The 14,712-nt window shown below is 35.7% G+C and overlaps 1 protein-coding gene across 1 annotated transcript; it reads right to left on the minus strand.

Moving 5' to 3' along the window:
* Window positions 1-2,268: 2,268 nt before the first annotated feature.
* On the minus strand, window positions 2,269-14,484 carry LOC113503837 (gamma-soluble NSF attachment protein-like). Its single transcript, XM_026885940.1, has 3 exons — window positions 14,220-14,484; window positions 9,189-9,256; window positions 2,269-2,480 (listed from the first exon to the last, which is right to left on the minus strand). The coding sequence occupies exons 1-3, from the start codon at window positions 14,270-14,272 to the stop codon at window positions 2,284-2,286; spliced, it is 318 nt and encodes a 105-aa protein (XP_026741741.1). The 5' UTR covers window positions 14,273-14,484; the 3' UTR covers window positions 2,269-2,283.
* Window positions 14,485-14,712: the final 228 nt, after the last annotated feature.

Here is a 14,712-nt window from a genome sequence, read left to right on the forward strand (position 1 = left end):
CCGAAATGTCACATCCATAACATCTCTAGTTTCAACACTATGTCTTAATTCTTCGTTTTTATTGCTGCGAGCAAGGATTGAACCCACGACCTTCGTCTTGGCAATAGAACAGTCTGTGCCTGTATGCCTGTATATAGGCTAACAACTATACAAACGGGGCAGTGACTCCGTAATCCGAATTTAATAATTTTGGCAACAGAATTAGGTCGAACGGTTTAACGAGACTTTACATCGTTAAAATAACAAGCAGCTTATATCATATCAACGTGAAGGGGGGATGGTATTACCTAAATCACGATAGCAACGTGTCAACGGTAATGTTGAAACATCAGTGGCGAAAGACAACTTGTCTTTATGTAAGTGTCAATTTAAAACTAACCTTTGCTTTCGCTATTTAATCTAATACACAGGAATATCTAACTGTTATCATCAAAATGTTAATTTTTAATATGTCTAGCACAAGCTTGATTAGTTTACGTAAATAGATAAAAAAAACAACGTCCTCAAAAACCGTATCTTAGCCGTTTCATCCGTTAAGGAGCTATGGCACCACGGAGAGAGACCCAAACAGACACACATAATTGTCTAACTTATAAAACCCCTTTCAGAAAACCGTTCATTATCTTGAGATGGCTGGACTAATGTTGGAAGAATATATCTTAAAACCATTGCTAGAAAACCCTCTTTCCAATAAAAAACCGCATGCAAATCGGATCTTCCGAGTTCAAGTGCTAAAGTGCCACAGCCAGACACACAAGCAGGTAAACTTGAAACAACCATATTTTTAATCGTAATTTAAATATTTAATTTTGTAAGGTATCTCTCCCCCGTAAATAAAAAGGAAAAAAAAAGAAAAAAGGTATCTCTCTACATTTTACCAATCAGTTACCAGTGACGACGACAGAATAATCGTTTTTGCTAACGTTCAGAAATTATTTACTTCATCCAAGATAAACTTAGTTTGTAAGTGATGGATTTCGTAACGAAACAAAATCCCGTCAAGTGCGAGACGGATTCACTACAAATTGGCTCAAGTAACATGGAGCTATGTAAAATTTTTGAAAGTATGTCTTGACCATTCCTTAATCTCGACTTTTATTTTGCCGCGTTTTTTAAGTCACTTTTCTTGTTTCTTTGTTTGTCGTTCCGGTTGGATATTTGCAACTCAATTTTGAGGCACTTCTCGATAAGCTAGCAGGTTGAAATTTTCAGGGTAGCTTCAAACCCGAAGGCAATGTATTTTACAACTATAAAAACGACTTATCGGATTTAGATAAAAAAAATGATTTTTTTTTATTGTTTTCTTGCTACGGCAGCCTCATAATCTACGTCATCCGAAAAAGGTCAACTATCTAGCCATCACAGATCATGATACACAGCCTGATGACAAACACGGTTCTGTTATATCTTTTAGGTACGGACCCCAGATATAAAGCAAAAGTTCCATCGAAAATATCTGTAGGTAAATAAAATTGAATCGGAAAAAGTTTTGTACAAGTAGATCCATCACTAGCGCTTCGTCAATACGATGTTTGAAAACTTATAACATGGCTCAATGGAAGAGTTCTAAAATGTTGTCGAAAGAAATTATACGAACACAGCTATTAAAGAATCAAGGCTGAGATACCAGGCTTAAACATATGTATTATAGACATTTACAATTTATAAAAAACTTAATACGAATAGCGTATTTTTTGCTCGGGATTGAAAGTTCCACACGTTTAATTAAAGAGCCTTTAATACAAACCAGGTAAAATCATGAGGTATAAAGCCGGAGGATTTAAAAAAAAACACGATTTTCCCCTAAAAAGAGTCCGTTTTCAGCAGTCGCAACGGATTTACTAATCAAGGCTATCATTTGCTTCCGTTGAATCTATGCTATTTATCAAATCGACCTCGACGTCCAATCTAAAAAGTATTTAGTCAAAGACTATTTCAGCTGTATAAACTGCCAGCAAACAACTCAATTCTTCTAAGATACAGGTTTTTTTCCTAGTTAAGAAGCCTGGATTTTTATGCTCTGGTTCACATAACCATGATCCTAAAAAATTAACATCGATGATGATGATCCATGATCTTTTTTGAAATAATAAAAATATAATCAACATCATCATCCACAGCCTTTATCCTCCCACTGCTGAGCATAGGTCTCTCCTTTCTCGTACCAATTTCTACGGTCCTGTGCTAGCCTCATTCAGACGCGACCCGAGGCCTTTATCATGTCATCGACCCATCTTGCTCCCGGACGACCGACATAATAAATATAAATACATAAAGATATATTTATTTATATTGTTTCATCGACTGCTCCTGAAAGTCACTTACCTCCTCATGCGTCGAGATCTCCTTGCTCACGATGATGGCGTTCTCCAAGGCCTTGGCAGCGTGGAAGAAGGCCCGGTTCTTCTTGTAGTTCTCTGACGCCTTCAGGTGGCACTCTTTCGAGTTCTCCATGTCGCGAGCGATGCGGAAGCATTGCGCTGGAAACGGGAGAACCTGTTAGTATTCTGGTTGAATTGCCGAGGTTTTTGTAAATAGAAATATACGCGAGACGAGTGGCAACAAGGCTGTGGAAAGGCTCGATGTGGAAAGCTGCACTGACAAGTGTCAAGAAATTACTGGTCAGCAAAGACGGTCTCAGATGGAAAAAAAATGTCTGCTTTCATTGGCGGTTCGATAACGAGCGTTCATTTGAATCATTATAACGCAAATTGTTTGTAAAACTAATACTGCCTAATACCTAAAACAACTGCACGGGCATGTCAAGTACGTAAGATTTCAAACTGTCTTGAAGCAAAATTTAAACCGCAACATACCTATACTACAGAAACACAGCTCAAGAGTTAAACGCTTGCATTATTCAAAGCAGCAAGAAAGTGGGATTTCTTCAATAAATACTCAATTTACATCAAAACAAACTCATCTAATATTCCCGATCGATGTTGTGTTTACCGGCGCCAGTCGCCTATATGCATGTGAATATTGGAGATTCTTAGAAATAAAACTGGCCAGCGGTGAGTCCGATACGCAGGAAATAGCCGGGACGAAGCCTGGACGCGGGTCGCCGGAGAAAATATTTAATAACGGTTTTGAATTGAAAATTCTCCGGAGGAATATTAAAGCGAACATTCAAAACAAATATCTTGTGTGACGTCAGCAGCGAGCCGGCTCGAGAGCTGAAGGTACAGGCAAACCTACCACGATGAAAGTAATATTTTATTTTCCATTATTATTTTCTTTTAAACTACAGAAACAGTGTGTGCTCGGTGTGTCACAGTAGAAACGACTGATTGTGATATAGCTAAAAGGAGTAACTATAATAAATGTTATTTTTTATTAAACACGTTGCACCGAGTGGTTGAGGTCACCATGCCGAACCCCGAGTTCGTAGAACAAGCGTTTGTGTGATCAACAAAAACTTGTCCTGAGACTAGGTGTCTTTATGCATGACTTGAATGTTTGTAAAACTCCCGCGACAAAAAGGATTCAATTCCTTAACGAGGGAATCGTTTCATATTTAAATATATGTTTTCCATAATAGCCTACGTAGAGCAACTTTGTTGACGGCTATATCCAACAGTAAACCGCGTAAGACTCAAAGAATAACTGAAGTTAGATACAAAACAAATCCGCTCCTAGTAGATGCATTTTCAAACAAATTCCAACGTTGACTGAAAGACTGGAAGGGATTATGTTACAAACAGATACACGAACAAAGATTTCATGCACTCAAAGGACCTTTGGCAACAGACAAGCCGACAGCAAACCTAATATAACGAGACGAGGGATGTTGACTCGGTAAAGCTTATATCTTTTGAGCCCCTTAGTTACAGAATGAGAAAACTGTAAGCGAATATTTGTGCATTTATTCAAAGATAAATATTTTAAAAATAATATTTTAGAGGGTTTGCCACGTAACTGCGTGGTAATAATTGTAACGAGAAGTGACGTCGCAAGAAATATTTATTTTTTATTAGGCAAGGACAGAATGAAAAAAATTATAAGTTAGCCTAAGTTACTCCGTATTACGTCAGATAAAAATGATGCGGACATGCGGACAACATCACATACATTGTTCTGAACCCAAAGTAAGTTGCTAAAGCACAAGTGTTATGGAATTCAGATACAACAAGGGTACCACAAACACCCACACGAAATGTGAATTTTTACTTTGACCCGACCGGGGATCGAACCCGGGACCTCAGGGGTAGCGACACCTTGAAACAGGTGCGTACGCCACTCGACCACGGAGGTCGTCAAAAAATGATATTTTGTATTTATACAGTTTCTTTACATTCATATACATGAAGTAAATAACTTTAATTTCCATATTACAAACAGACACTACAAATTTATGTATGTATAGAAGTCGTCGAGTATCGGAGACTTGCGCACCACATGCATAAAAGAAATAAGGGTCGACTAATGGGAATGTCGCCATCGAAAGTGATATCAATTGTTCTCTACAATAGAGACGTGTTGAAGAAAGTGCAGACAGTCAATGTCAGTCCATTGTTTTCATTTAAAGGTTAGATTGGATAATGGCTGACCAAGACCTCTCAGATCTTTCAAGGTCGAGGAGAATTTTTATGAGAATTTAATAAGTGCTTTGTTATCTGAGCGCGATCTTTTATCTGTTAAGAGAAAGTTGGAATGAAGAGACATACTGCTTACTATTCTTTAGCTAGATCTTTTTTAAACTACTCCCGCCTTAAAGAATGTAGTCCTTGTATCGCAGAGGGTTTCACAAACATTAAATTCACAAGCAAGAAAGATCCCCAGACTTGGGACTATCATTCGTGAATCACATAAGAACTTGTCCTACGCGGAGATCGAACCCGCAACACGTCGCTCTCTGTGGCTTTGGTGTGGCCACCTCAACCACTCGGCATTAATAACAAATTATGGATACGTCATCTTTTAAAACAACATGAAATTTTGACGATTCTAGAAGTGGCCCACGGGGAAGACAATTATCCTTGAGAAGCATAATCTTTTTTTTAAGATCGCTTGAAAGTACCCTATGTTACATTCACTAAAATCTGGTCTGCATTAGTTGCAGGGCTCTAGGCAGACGGACAGAATTTCAACTGATATCTAACCGCAAATTACATTTCAAACTCAGTTCAAGAACAGACATGCAGTCCGATTGCTCGCTGCCTGTCAAGAGCTTAACAAACATCTAAACATCCTCAGCATGTCGGGCGTAGAGTAATGAATAAAAATCACGTGACCTCACTCTTTTTTCCTTTTTCTCCGTACAACGTCATCAGCCCCCACGCGTGAACTTTAAAGTACTTTATGTTTATCAATTAATATTCTTGAGATCAAGGCAAAATACGTATCGTATGACTTTACACTAGCGAAACCGACAGACTTTGTCCTGGTCGACATTTTAATTTAAAAGATCTAGGGTGTCACCCAAATGCTTATAAAAATATATGTGCAGTAGAATTATTAATGCAAAGACGTAGGAAAGTTGATCTGTTTTTATTTTCCCAAGTGGGTCATGATATTTTAAAAGATAAAAATAGAAAACTCCGTACTAATATAATAAATGCGAAAGTAACTCTGTCTGTCTGTCTGTTACGCTTTCACGTCTAAACCACTGAACTGATTTTAATGAAATTTGGTACAGGGATACAGTCGACCTTGCGAAAGAACATAGGATAGGTTTTATCTTGGACTTTTGAAGAGTTCTCTTGGAAGCGCGATATAACCGACCTCGACGCGGGCGAAAAGCTAGTCATCCATATTTTAAATGTACACCGGTAATATTGACTCCGGTAAATATATTTCCGCTTGGACCCGAGTTGAGAATAGGCGTGATTGGTGCGAATTTATTAGAATACGGACTGATTCTCCTGAATGCTTGTCCAGTTTGATGTATTTACGAAATGTTACGTATTTGAATTCCTCTTTTAACAATTTCTGTATGTTTGCTTGCAAAACTAATTTAGTAAGATTTAATTAACAGGCGGCCGGCGGCAGGGGAAACCTGAATTAAGTAACTTATGATATATGTAATACTAGCTGTTGCCCGCGACTTCGTCCGCGTGGTTAGAAGATATAAGTTATAATTTATACATGCCGTCTATCTATCTATCTGCCTTCTATCTATCTTGTACGATTCAGTCGGCGTTTGCAATGTAAGCGCAAAAAATGTGTTTTTTTATGACCTCACATTAGAAACCTTAAAAATTGTAGCCTATGTATTATTCTGATGTATAAGCTATATTGTGGTAAAGTTTCATTCAAATCCATTTAGTAGTTTTTACGTGAAAGAGTAACAAATATCCATACATCCATACTTACAAACTTTCGCCTTTATAATAGTAGTAGGATGTCGAAAATATGTATTAGGCGTCCCGAGATGAAAATGAGCATAAAAATCCGATTTCCGAAGGAATACTGGCACGAAAATAAGATAACATTTGAAAATATGCTTTTTTTAAGAAACAAGCTTTAAGATTGCAATTTTACGTTAAAATCGAAGTACTCGAACAGTCAATTCAAACGAACTAAACTCGAAGGTATTTAAAGTAGCTCCTACAGCCACTTTCCACTCCAGCATCAGATCACCTCATACATAATGCTATTAAAACAATAGGAACTAACTAGCAAGATGTTATTACAAACAGAAAACGGGACACATCAAGTCGCAAAGCCTAAAACGTTCAACCGCTTACAAATCAAGACAGTACAAGCGCACAATCTTAAAACATAAAGACGTGTATTGAAACAAATCAAACATAACATCAACAACTCGTTCGCTAGTCGAGAAACCGTTCCGTTTTCAGCTTTTCATAAAAGCTGAATTGAATTCTCAGAACCTGAGCACCACACGGCAGTCAAGGACAGACAACACACATAAGCCCTCAAAAGCCTCAAAGATAAATATCATTCATGCGGGAGCGAGATGGCGCTATAAGGAATATATCACTTCGTCTCGCTTCCACAAAGGCAACTTGTTCCGAAAGCTCGTGGAGCAAGTACTTGTGTCGTATTATGAAGAGTTAATCTTTTGAACTTCACGGTACGTATGAAGTCAGGCTAAATATCAACGGTATAGTATAAGTGGGATTCTGAATCGTTCTGTCTGTCTATCATTTATGATTTTAGATGTATTTTCAGGTTAAATCTTGTTATAGTGTTGGAGAAATATAATTTATATTAATTATAGCTTAGCTTGTTCTTATTGTCGTGGTCGCCTTGTGGGTTATATGCAAGGATCTGAACGCAGAAGGTGCAGGTTCCATTCCAACGCAGGAAAATACTACTGTGCCTCTTGAAAGCAATATGTGCATTCTTAACTAATCTAAGACACCACTGACAATATATGGTAAAGAAAATGGTGAGGAAACCTGGATTCCAACTATCGGAATCAATAGCGTGGTGATCAATACTCAAACTTCCCCATAAGGGAGGAGACCTGTAACCTGCATCACATAGAGTTACTATAATCTATACTAATATATAAAGCTGAAGAGTTTGTTTGTTTGTTTGTTTGAACGCGCTAATCTCAGGAACTACTGGTCCAAATTGAAAAATTCTTTTTGTGTTGAATAGACCATTCATTGAGCAAGGCTTTAGGCTATAAACCATCACGCTGCGACCAATAGGAGTGAAGATAGGTACATCATAACTTATAACTTCTACCCACGGGAACGAAGTCGCGGGCAACAGCTAGTTTTTAATAAATCCTTGTAACATAAGTTATTCGCAATTTTCCCCAGCCTGCACTCAGCCATCGTTGATATAAATACGAAAGCTACACATCTATCCGTAACGCTATAACGGACAAACCAACCACTAAAATATTTAGGCAAACTTGATACAAAGATAGTTCGAACTCCAAGAAAGGCTATTTTTATCGCTTTTGGGGGAACATTGTTATATAAGGTTTTATAAGATTAAAAAAGAAGCAAGTATATCAATATAGTTCCGCCTTTTGACTCCGTAACAATTAGACCAGTATATGGCACTTTTGAACGTCAAAACAATTTATATATGATCAATATTAAAAACTAGTGTCAGTCTGTCGGTCAGTCTCCTATTGAAGCTACCACTCGTTCGGAAGGTACTAGAATTGAAATCATTTATTCTGTAAACAGGATAGACGTCATCATTTTTACATCGATGTCCTAGCCTTTTCTCTCAATTATGTTGGGATCGGCTTCCAGTCTAACCGGATTCAACTAAGTACCAAAGTTTAACAAGGAGCGACTGCCTATCTGACCTTCTCAACCCAGTTACCTGGGCAACACGACTTTCTAGCTTCTGACTACCTGTAACGACTGCCAAAGATGTATGAATAAGCTTGGGATCCACAATCATCGGAAACCAGGCATCATCCATTTTACATATCATTTTTTAATATAGCTGGAGTCGACATTTCTTTAATTGCTAACCTGAGAAAAAACGTTGAAACAAACTCAGGGTTATTTGAAAGCCCATCATTACATCAGATTCATATTATAGCAGGTGTCGCAGTGTGATAGCACACTAAACGGCAAAGAGCGATCTCTTTTTAATTATTTATCTATTCATTTCTGAAGAAAAACCAACAGCTTCATTAACATGAATAAGTGATAAAATTAAGGTTGCATAAAGCCATTTAAAGGTTTTCACGAATATAAATTGAATGTATGACAGAGATTTATCGAGCACTAGCCGTTGCCCGCGACTTCGTCCGCGTGGTTAGAAGATATAAGTTAAGAATTTTTAAGCCCTCGAAGATGAGTAATGTTCCCTGTTTTTTTCACATTATCCATTGTGCCTTAGCTCCTTTCAGTCGCATCGTGATGTTATATAGCCTAAAACCTTAATCGATGAATGGTCTATTCAACACAATTGAACCAGTAGTTCTTGAGAAGCGCTTTCAAACAAACAAACAATCAAACAAACTCTTCAGCTTTATATATTAGTATAGATATTTTGATAGTAACTGTCGTGAAAATGATCCTAAAAATCATTCTAATGATTCTAAAATAAGAAACTAGTCGGGCTACCCCGATAAATACGCGTGAGTAAACCGTTACATCATTTAATTAGTATAGATAGATATAGATTTGTGAGCACGCTTATCACAAGATGCAACTACTTCAGCTTTCCACACTGAAATTATAATACTTTGAAAGGAGGTGGAAGGTATCTCTACTTGATAAAATCCTCCTTGAGGTACTCACCGGCTTGGCTGTATTCGTCCGCAGCGGAGTCGTAGTCTGGTTTCCAACGCAGCAACGAAGTCTTCAGGCTGCCAAGAGAGGATTAAAATTTAACAATGATAATGTTACTAAGAATACATCAGGATATTATAAGAGTAGAGCGAAGTTTCAATTATAATATTAGTAAGTAAAGCTATTGTATTAGGTATGTGATCTGTACGATATTTATGGAAAACACTAGTAAAAAGAAATGCAATACTCAGAATTCAACAGCATATAATAAAAGTTAAGTAGAAAAAGTTTTTTTTTATGCGTTAGATAAAAGAGTTCACATTACATAGAGCCCTCCTTTTTATTAATTACCTGTGCTGGGAAAAAATAATTTTCATAGTAATTCAACATTAAATAAAATTGTGTACCAACATTACAAAGTAGAAAATAAATGTAAAATACATAACTTAAACGTGATTCAGTGCTTTCTCTGGTATAACCGAACTATACTCTCTGTTAAAGCAGGAACGTTGCATTTATGAAAGAGACGGAAGATTACAATATGCATAGGGGTGACTTGCTTTCACAACGACAAAGGACCAACTTTTAAATATAATCTTTAGAGGTAAGTTCATATTTCTGAGTAAATACGAAACCTTATAAGGTTCGCTTTATTGTTGATTGAAAGAACTATGATAAAACTTCTATTAATTTTAAAACTCGGTTGCAATTTGATCTAGAATATTTTTCATAGAATATTGAGTAAGTAGACGGAGAGCTAAGTGTTTTTACGGGTTATTATATCGTTGTACGATAGAAAAGAAAAAGGGAAATTAGTAGTAGTAGTAATTAATAAATATGTTGAGCAAATAAGTTAAAAACATTGAATAAAAGAAAGTTATACGATTTAAAATATAATATCGATGACTGATGAAATCCGTGTAGGTTAAAACTTTGAATCAGAATCGATAGGATATTCACGCATAGCTAGCCGCTAGTCTATGATCTAAGTACAAGATAGTATGGTATGTTCTTCCGAATTTAAATCTTGGGGATTTAACCGACATTCTAATCACATGTAGCAACATTTGCGAACCGCACTTGCTTGACATATGCGGGGATTGAAGCCGCACGGCATGAAGCACACTGTGTTCATAGCCCATAACCACTCGGCTATTCGTGTTGTCCGTTTAAAATATAATTTAATATGAGAATCAAATATCAAACAACGACATTCTTTATTAATATTATAAACGCGAAAGTCTTTATTTATGGATGTTTTTGCCTCTTTCAGGCAAAACCCGCCGTAAGAGATTTAGACGAAACTTGGTGCACTGGTTGTTTATAACCGGGATTATCCCATAGGATAGCTTTTATCCCGATTTTAGGCTTCTGTGATATCATTTTCGACTTGTAGCAGGCGGGCCCGCGAGCAACAGCTAGTGACCAAATAAACCAACATATCGCAACAGTTCGCAAAGCTCGCATCAGAAAGAATACAGTTAAAAGTGTATTAACAAGAAAATTCGTTGCATATTTCTACATAAAAAAAAATCAATACGAAAATTGCACGAATCCCTGTGAGCGGAATACCTGTATACAGGAACTTTAATAAAGAAAATTTACGGAACATTTTTCAGTCATGTTTGATAAATTTTGGTTATTTTTTAAACAAATATGATTGAATGTTTGGCTACATGTTTGCAAACAGAAACTGCACGACTGATATTACTAAACCGTGTTTGTTTTGGTTATGTTGACGTAGTATTGGGGACTGACAAATTAGTCGGTATTTGGGTGGTACCCGGAATTTTTAATAAAAAAACAAATACAGGAAACGTATAAAAAACATCATTGGGACTGGGATAGGAAGAATATGGATTTTAAATATCCGAAAAAGGAGTGAGGAGGAGAGGACTACACAAATCCTCGCGTAGGACAAGCATATGTGTCATCCACGAATACTTGAGGGTTTGTGGAACCACCCAAGCGACCCATAAAAAACCTTTTTTTTGTTTAATGCATTCTTTAAAGGTCTGTAGATTGGTGACCATATTTGTCATGACGAGTTCCTCCGTCTTTCGGAAGGCACGTTGAACTATGGGTCCCAGCTGTTATTCGTACATCTTTGATAGCCCTTTCGGGAAGAAAGAAGCTAGAAAGTTTGACCACCCGCCTAAGGGGTATCATATTGCCCAGGTATCTGGGTTGATGAGGTCAGATAGACAGTCGCTCCTTATAAAATAATTGTACCTAGATGAATCTGGTTAGACTGGAAGCCGACCCCAACCTGGTTGGAGAAAAGGCTAGGACGATGATATATTCTTTAATGGTCAAGTTTTTTTTTCCTAATACCCTAGTTTACCCAACTGCAATACCATTTCAAGTATTTTACTACCAGGTATAATATTTTATTCCTTAGTATAGTCACAATAAGCTACAAAACGAATTCGCAAAGCATGACAAGGGTACAATTTCGCCGTGCATCGGCCACGAAGATCGCCTGCGTATGTAACGTGAAATTCAATCTGGGAATTCTCGGTACAGTACGGAAGATGTATTGTTTATGATGTTGGACATGTATGTACCGGTGATGCACTGATGCGTTTGATAATAGATCCTAGGCTCCATAGGACAAGCGATATAATATTCAAGGAACTGATATAAATGCAAAGAACGAGACATTCTATGGAGCAAATATTAAAGTACTATTACGCTTTATGAAATTGAAATGGATTTAAAAAGCATAGATGTGGAAAATTTACGTGCAACATATCAAACGAATATTGTAAATGAGAAAGTACGTGAGTGTTTTTGTACGTGTGTGTCTTTTAAGGTTGAAACGGGAGAGTCATTTCGATGGCCTTTGGTATCTGATACCTTGATTTAAAACAGGCTATTTTAGAGGGGTATTTTGCATTTATATATATCGATAAAAAATTGTATTCAAAATGATTGTGGTAAATGCGGTACAGTAAAGTTTAATTAAAAAAGAAAAAACATTTTTGTCGCCGTTCTTTTACAGACATTCAAATCAAAACGCATCCAAGGCTTTATACAAGCATTTATCGTTCAAACATACGCTTATGCCGTGCAGCGATCGAAACCGCGACGGAACGCGCACTGTGGTCATTTGCATGATCATTAATTTATTCTGGTGTCTGGGTGTAATTTATCTATAATATGTATGTATTTAGAAATATATAAGTAAGTTTATCAGTTGTCTGGTTACCATAACACAAGCTCTGCTTAGCTTGGGATCAGATAACCGTGTGTGAGTTGTCCCAGGATATATTGTATTATATTAAATTAAAATCAATGCAGTGAGTTTTAAACATTGAGCCTAATTATTGTAAGTATTTTACATGTACCAGTGAAAGTTTGCTCACTGTTTTTAATCAGGCATTACTTTTACAAATTAGCTGTTTATTTAAGTCAATGATGTCATAGAATGAGTTGTCTACAGCGGCAGAGATCACTCATATCTCATGTGATTCATCTATCTTTTTGTTTGTGTCCTTAAATTGTATAATATAGTTAAATACAATATTGTATTAGTTTGAATTAAAAGAAAGTGTTTAATGGTGTTCATGCTTATTCTACTCTGTAATAATGATTCTTTGTATAGCGTGTTTCAGATCATACGAATTATAAATAAACAATTTTGGTGTGTTTTTTGAGACATACAATAAAAAAATACTTTGTGATTTAGTTTTAAATATTGACCTTTAGTTAGAAAATTAATAACAATGTTATTTGTTGATTTGTTGAGGAAGTTTATTGAAAATCAATATATGCTTGTAATTCTAGAACTGATGGTATTAGACATACAAATATGACTAAAATCTATCTCATTTGTCGTCTATATGAAATAATAATAATATGAAACTGAAAATTGGTATCAATTATTATTTTGTCAGATACCTTTGTATTATTTTCTCTACCCATAGTGTTGGCTTCCTATCTCATTGGATGCAACTCTTACTGTGATTTTAGTGACCTATCTGACCAATTTACAAAAGAATAACAAGTTGACTATAGTGGTTTCATTAAAATACCTATGCTACCCACCCACAATAATTAAATATGAACAAGTCTTAAAATCTTAAACTCTAACAGTGCTTCATAAAATCTTTTAATAATGAATAATCAATGTAAAAGTAAAATAATCATGGGTATCATAAAAAGAAAGCTTCTAGTTTGCATCAATATACAAAATAAACAATGACTTACACTTAACATGGCATGAAACTACAGAACAAGAGAAGACAAACCAAATTGTCAAAAAATATTTAAAAAAAAACTTATCAACCTACTTAAAACCAGGAATCATGTATTTGTACTTTAATTCTTCTCACGAAGATACATTCTTATTCCCTAAACTTTTTACTTATAACCATAACAATGGTTAATTTAATTAAGCATTGGACATTAATTCATTATTTAGACATTTGATAAGGCATTAGTGACTTTATAAACATATTGTAACCTAATAACATGCATGATGTTATTAAAATTACTTTTTTTCGCTCCCGAAAGGGGTAAATCAACTCTAACCTTGAAATGTTTAGCACAGCCTATTTTGACACTTCACCATACAAAGAGGTCACAAGCATTTACTGAATACATAATGCCTTTATTTCTACATTAAATTAAAAAAAATAGATTGCGTTCGAATATTTATTACATTAATAATATAGAAATCTTAATAGAAAAATCTTAAAACTTTCTAAGTAAAACAACATATAGGTTATCAAACGTTCCATAACTTTTTACGTAAGATTTACCCCATATTTTTCGACCAATGGGAGTGAGGAGGACAACTTGACGTTTTCCCTCCATATTCCAAAACATTTAGATTCCTTGTTTTGAATATTCGAAATAAGAAACAATTATTTATTGCCATGAAAACTTACATAAATAATAAAAATAAAAACATTTCTAGCACACGAAATTATCGTTAGCAAGTTGAAACATATCGCGTATTCAGCATAAGTTAAATTAAGGTGAAAAGCAACAAAATATTAATTAAATAACGTAAACTAATTTATGGTGACTTACAATTTCTCCGCGGCTTTGATGTGTTCCCGCGCTTCAAACACTTTAACAGACATGGTGAAGGTAGGCTGGTATTTAGGGAATATTTAGGAATTATTTGAAATTAATTCACTTAGAACTTTGACTGTGTACGTCGAATCAATACAGAGAGTTACAGAGAGCACACGCTAGCGCAAGCAACCATCTTGTAAACTATCCGTACGAAGTGGAGATTTTGACGTTACTTACTTGACAGCACTTGACATTTCTCTTGATGCTGCCACGTCTAAAGTAAAGTTTCTACTATTACGGTATTATTTTTTTGTAATTCTACCAATTTCAAAAATACTTGTAATAGTTACAAGAAGTATTTTAAAATAATCCAATATATTGTAAGTATTATTAAATAACTTATCTTGAATGTAATTTCATCGTTGCTTTTCCTTTTCATTTTTATTAAACTAAATGACAAGACGTGTACATTATTTTCTAGACAACACTTGCAAAATCAGTCAGA

Source organism: Trichoplusia ni, chromosome 20 (genome assembly GCF_003590095.1).
Source record: "Trichoplusia ni isolate ovarian cell line Hi5 chromosome 20, tn1, whole genome shotgun sequence".
Classification (NCBI taxonomy): Eukaryota; Metazoa; Arthropoda; class Insecta; order Lepidoptera; family Noctuidae; genus Trichoplusia; species Trichoplusia ni.

What these genes read in the sequence shown, in the direction of transcription:
- LOC113503837 (XM_026885940.1), bottom strand. Translation starts at nt 14,272, where the DNA reads ATGTCTGTTAAAGTGTTTGAAGCGCGGGAACACATCAAAGCCGCGGAG. An exon ending in ATCAAAGCCGCGGAGAAATT is followed by an intron (nt 9,257 to 14,219) that starts GTAAGTCACCAT and finishes CTCTCTTGGCAG; the next exon opens with CCTGAAGACTTCGTTGCTGC. An exon ending in GGACGAATACAGCCAAGCCG is followed by an intron (nt 2,481 to 9,188) that starts GTGAGTACCTCA and finishes TCCCGTTTCCAG; the next exon opens with CGCAATGCTTCCGCATCGCT.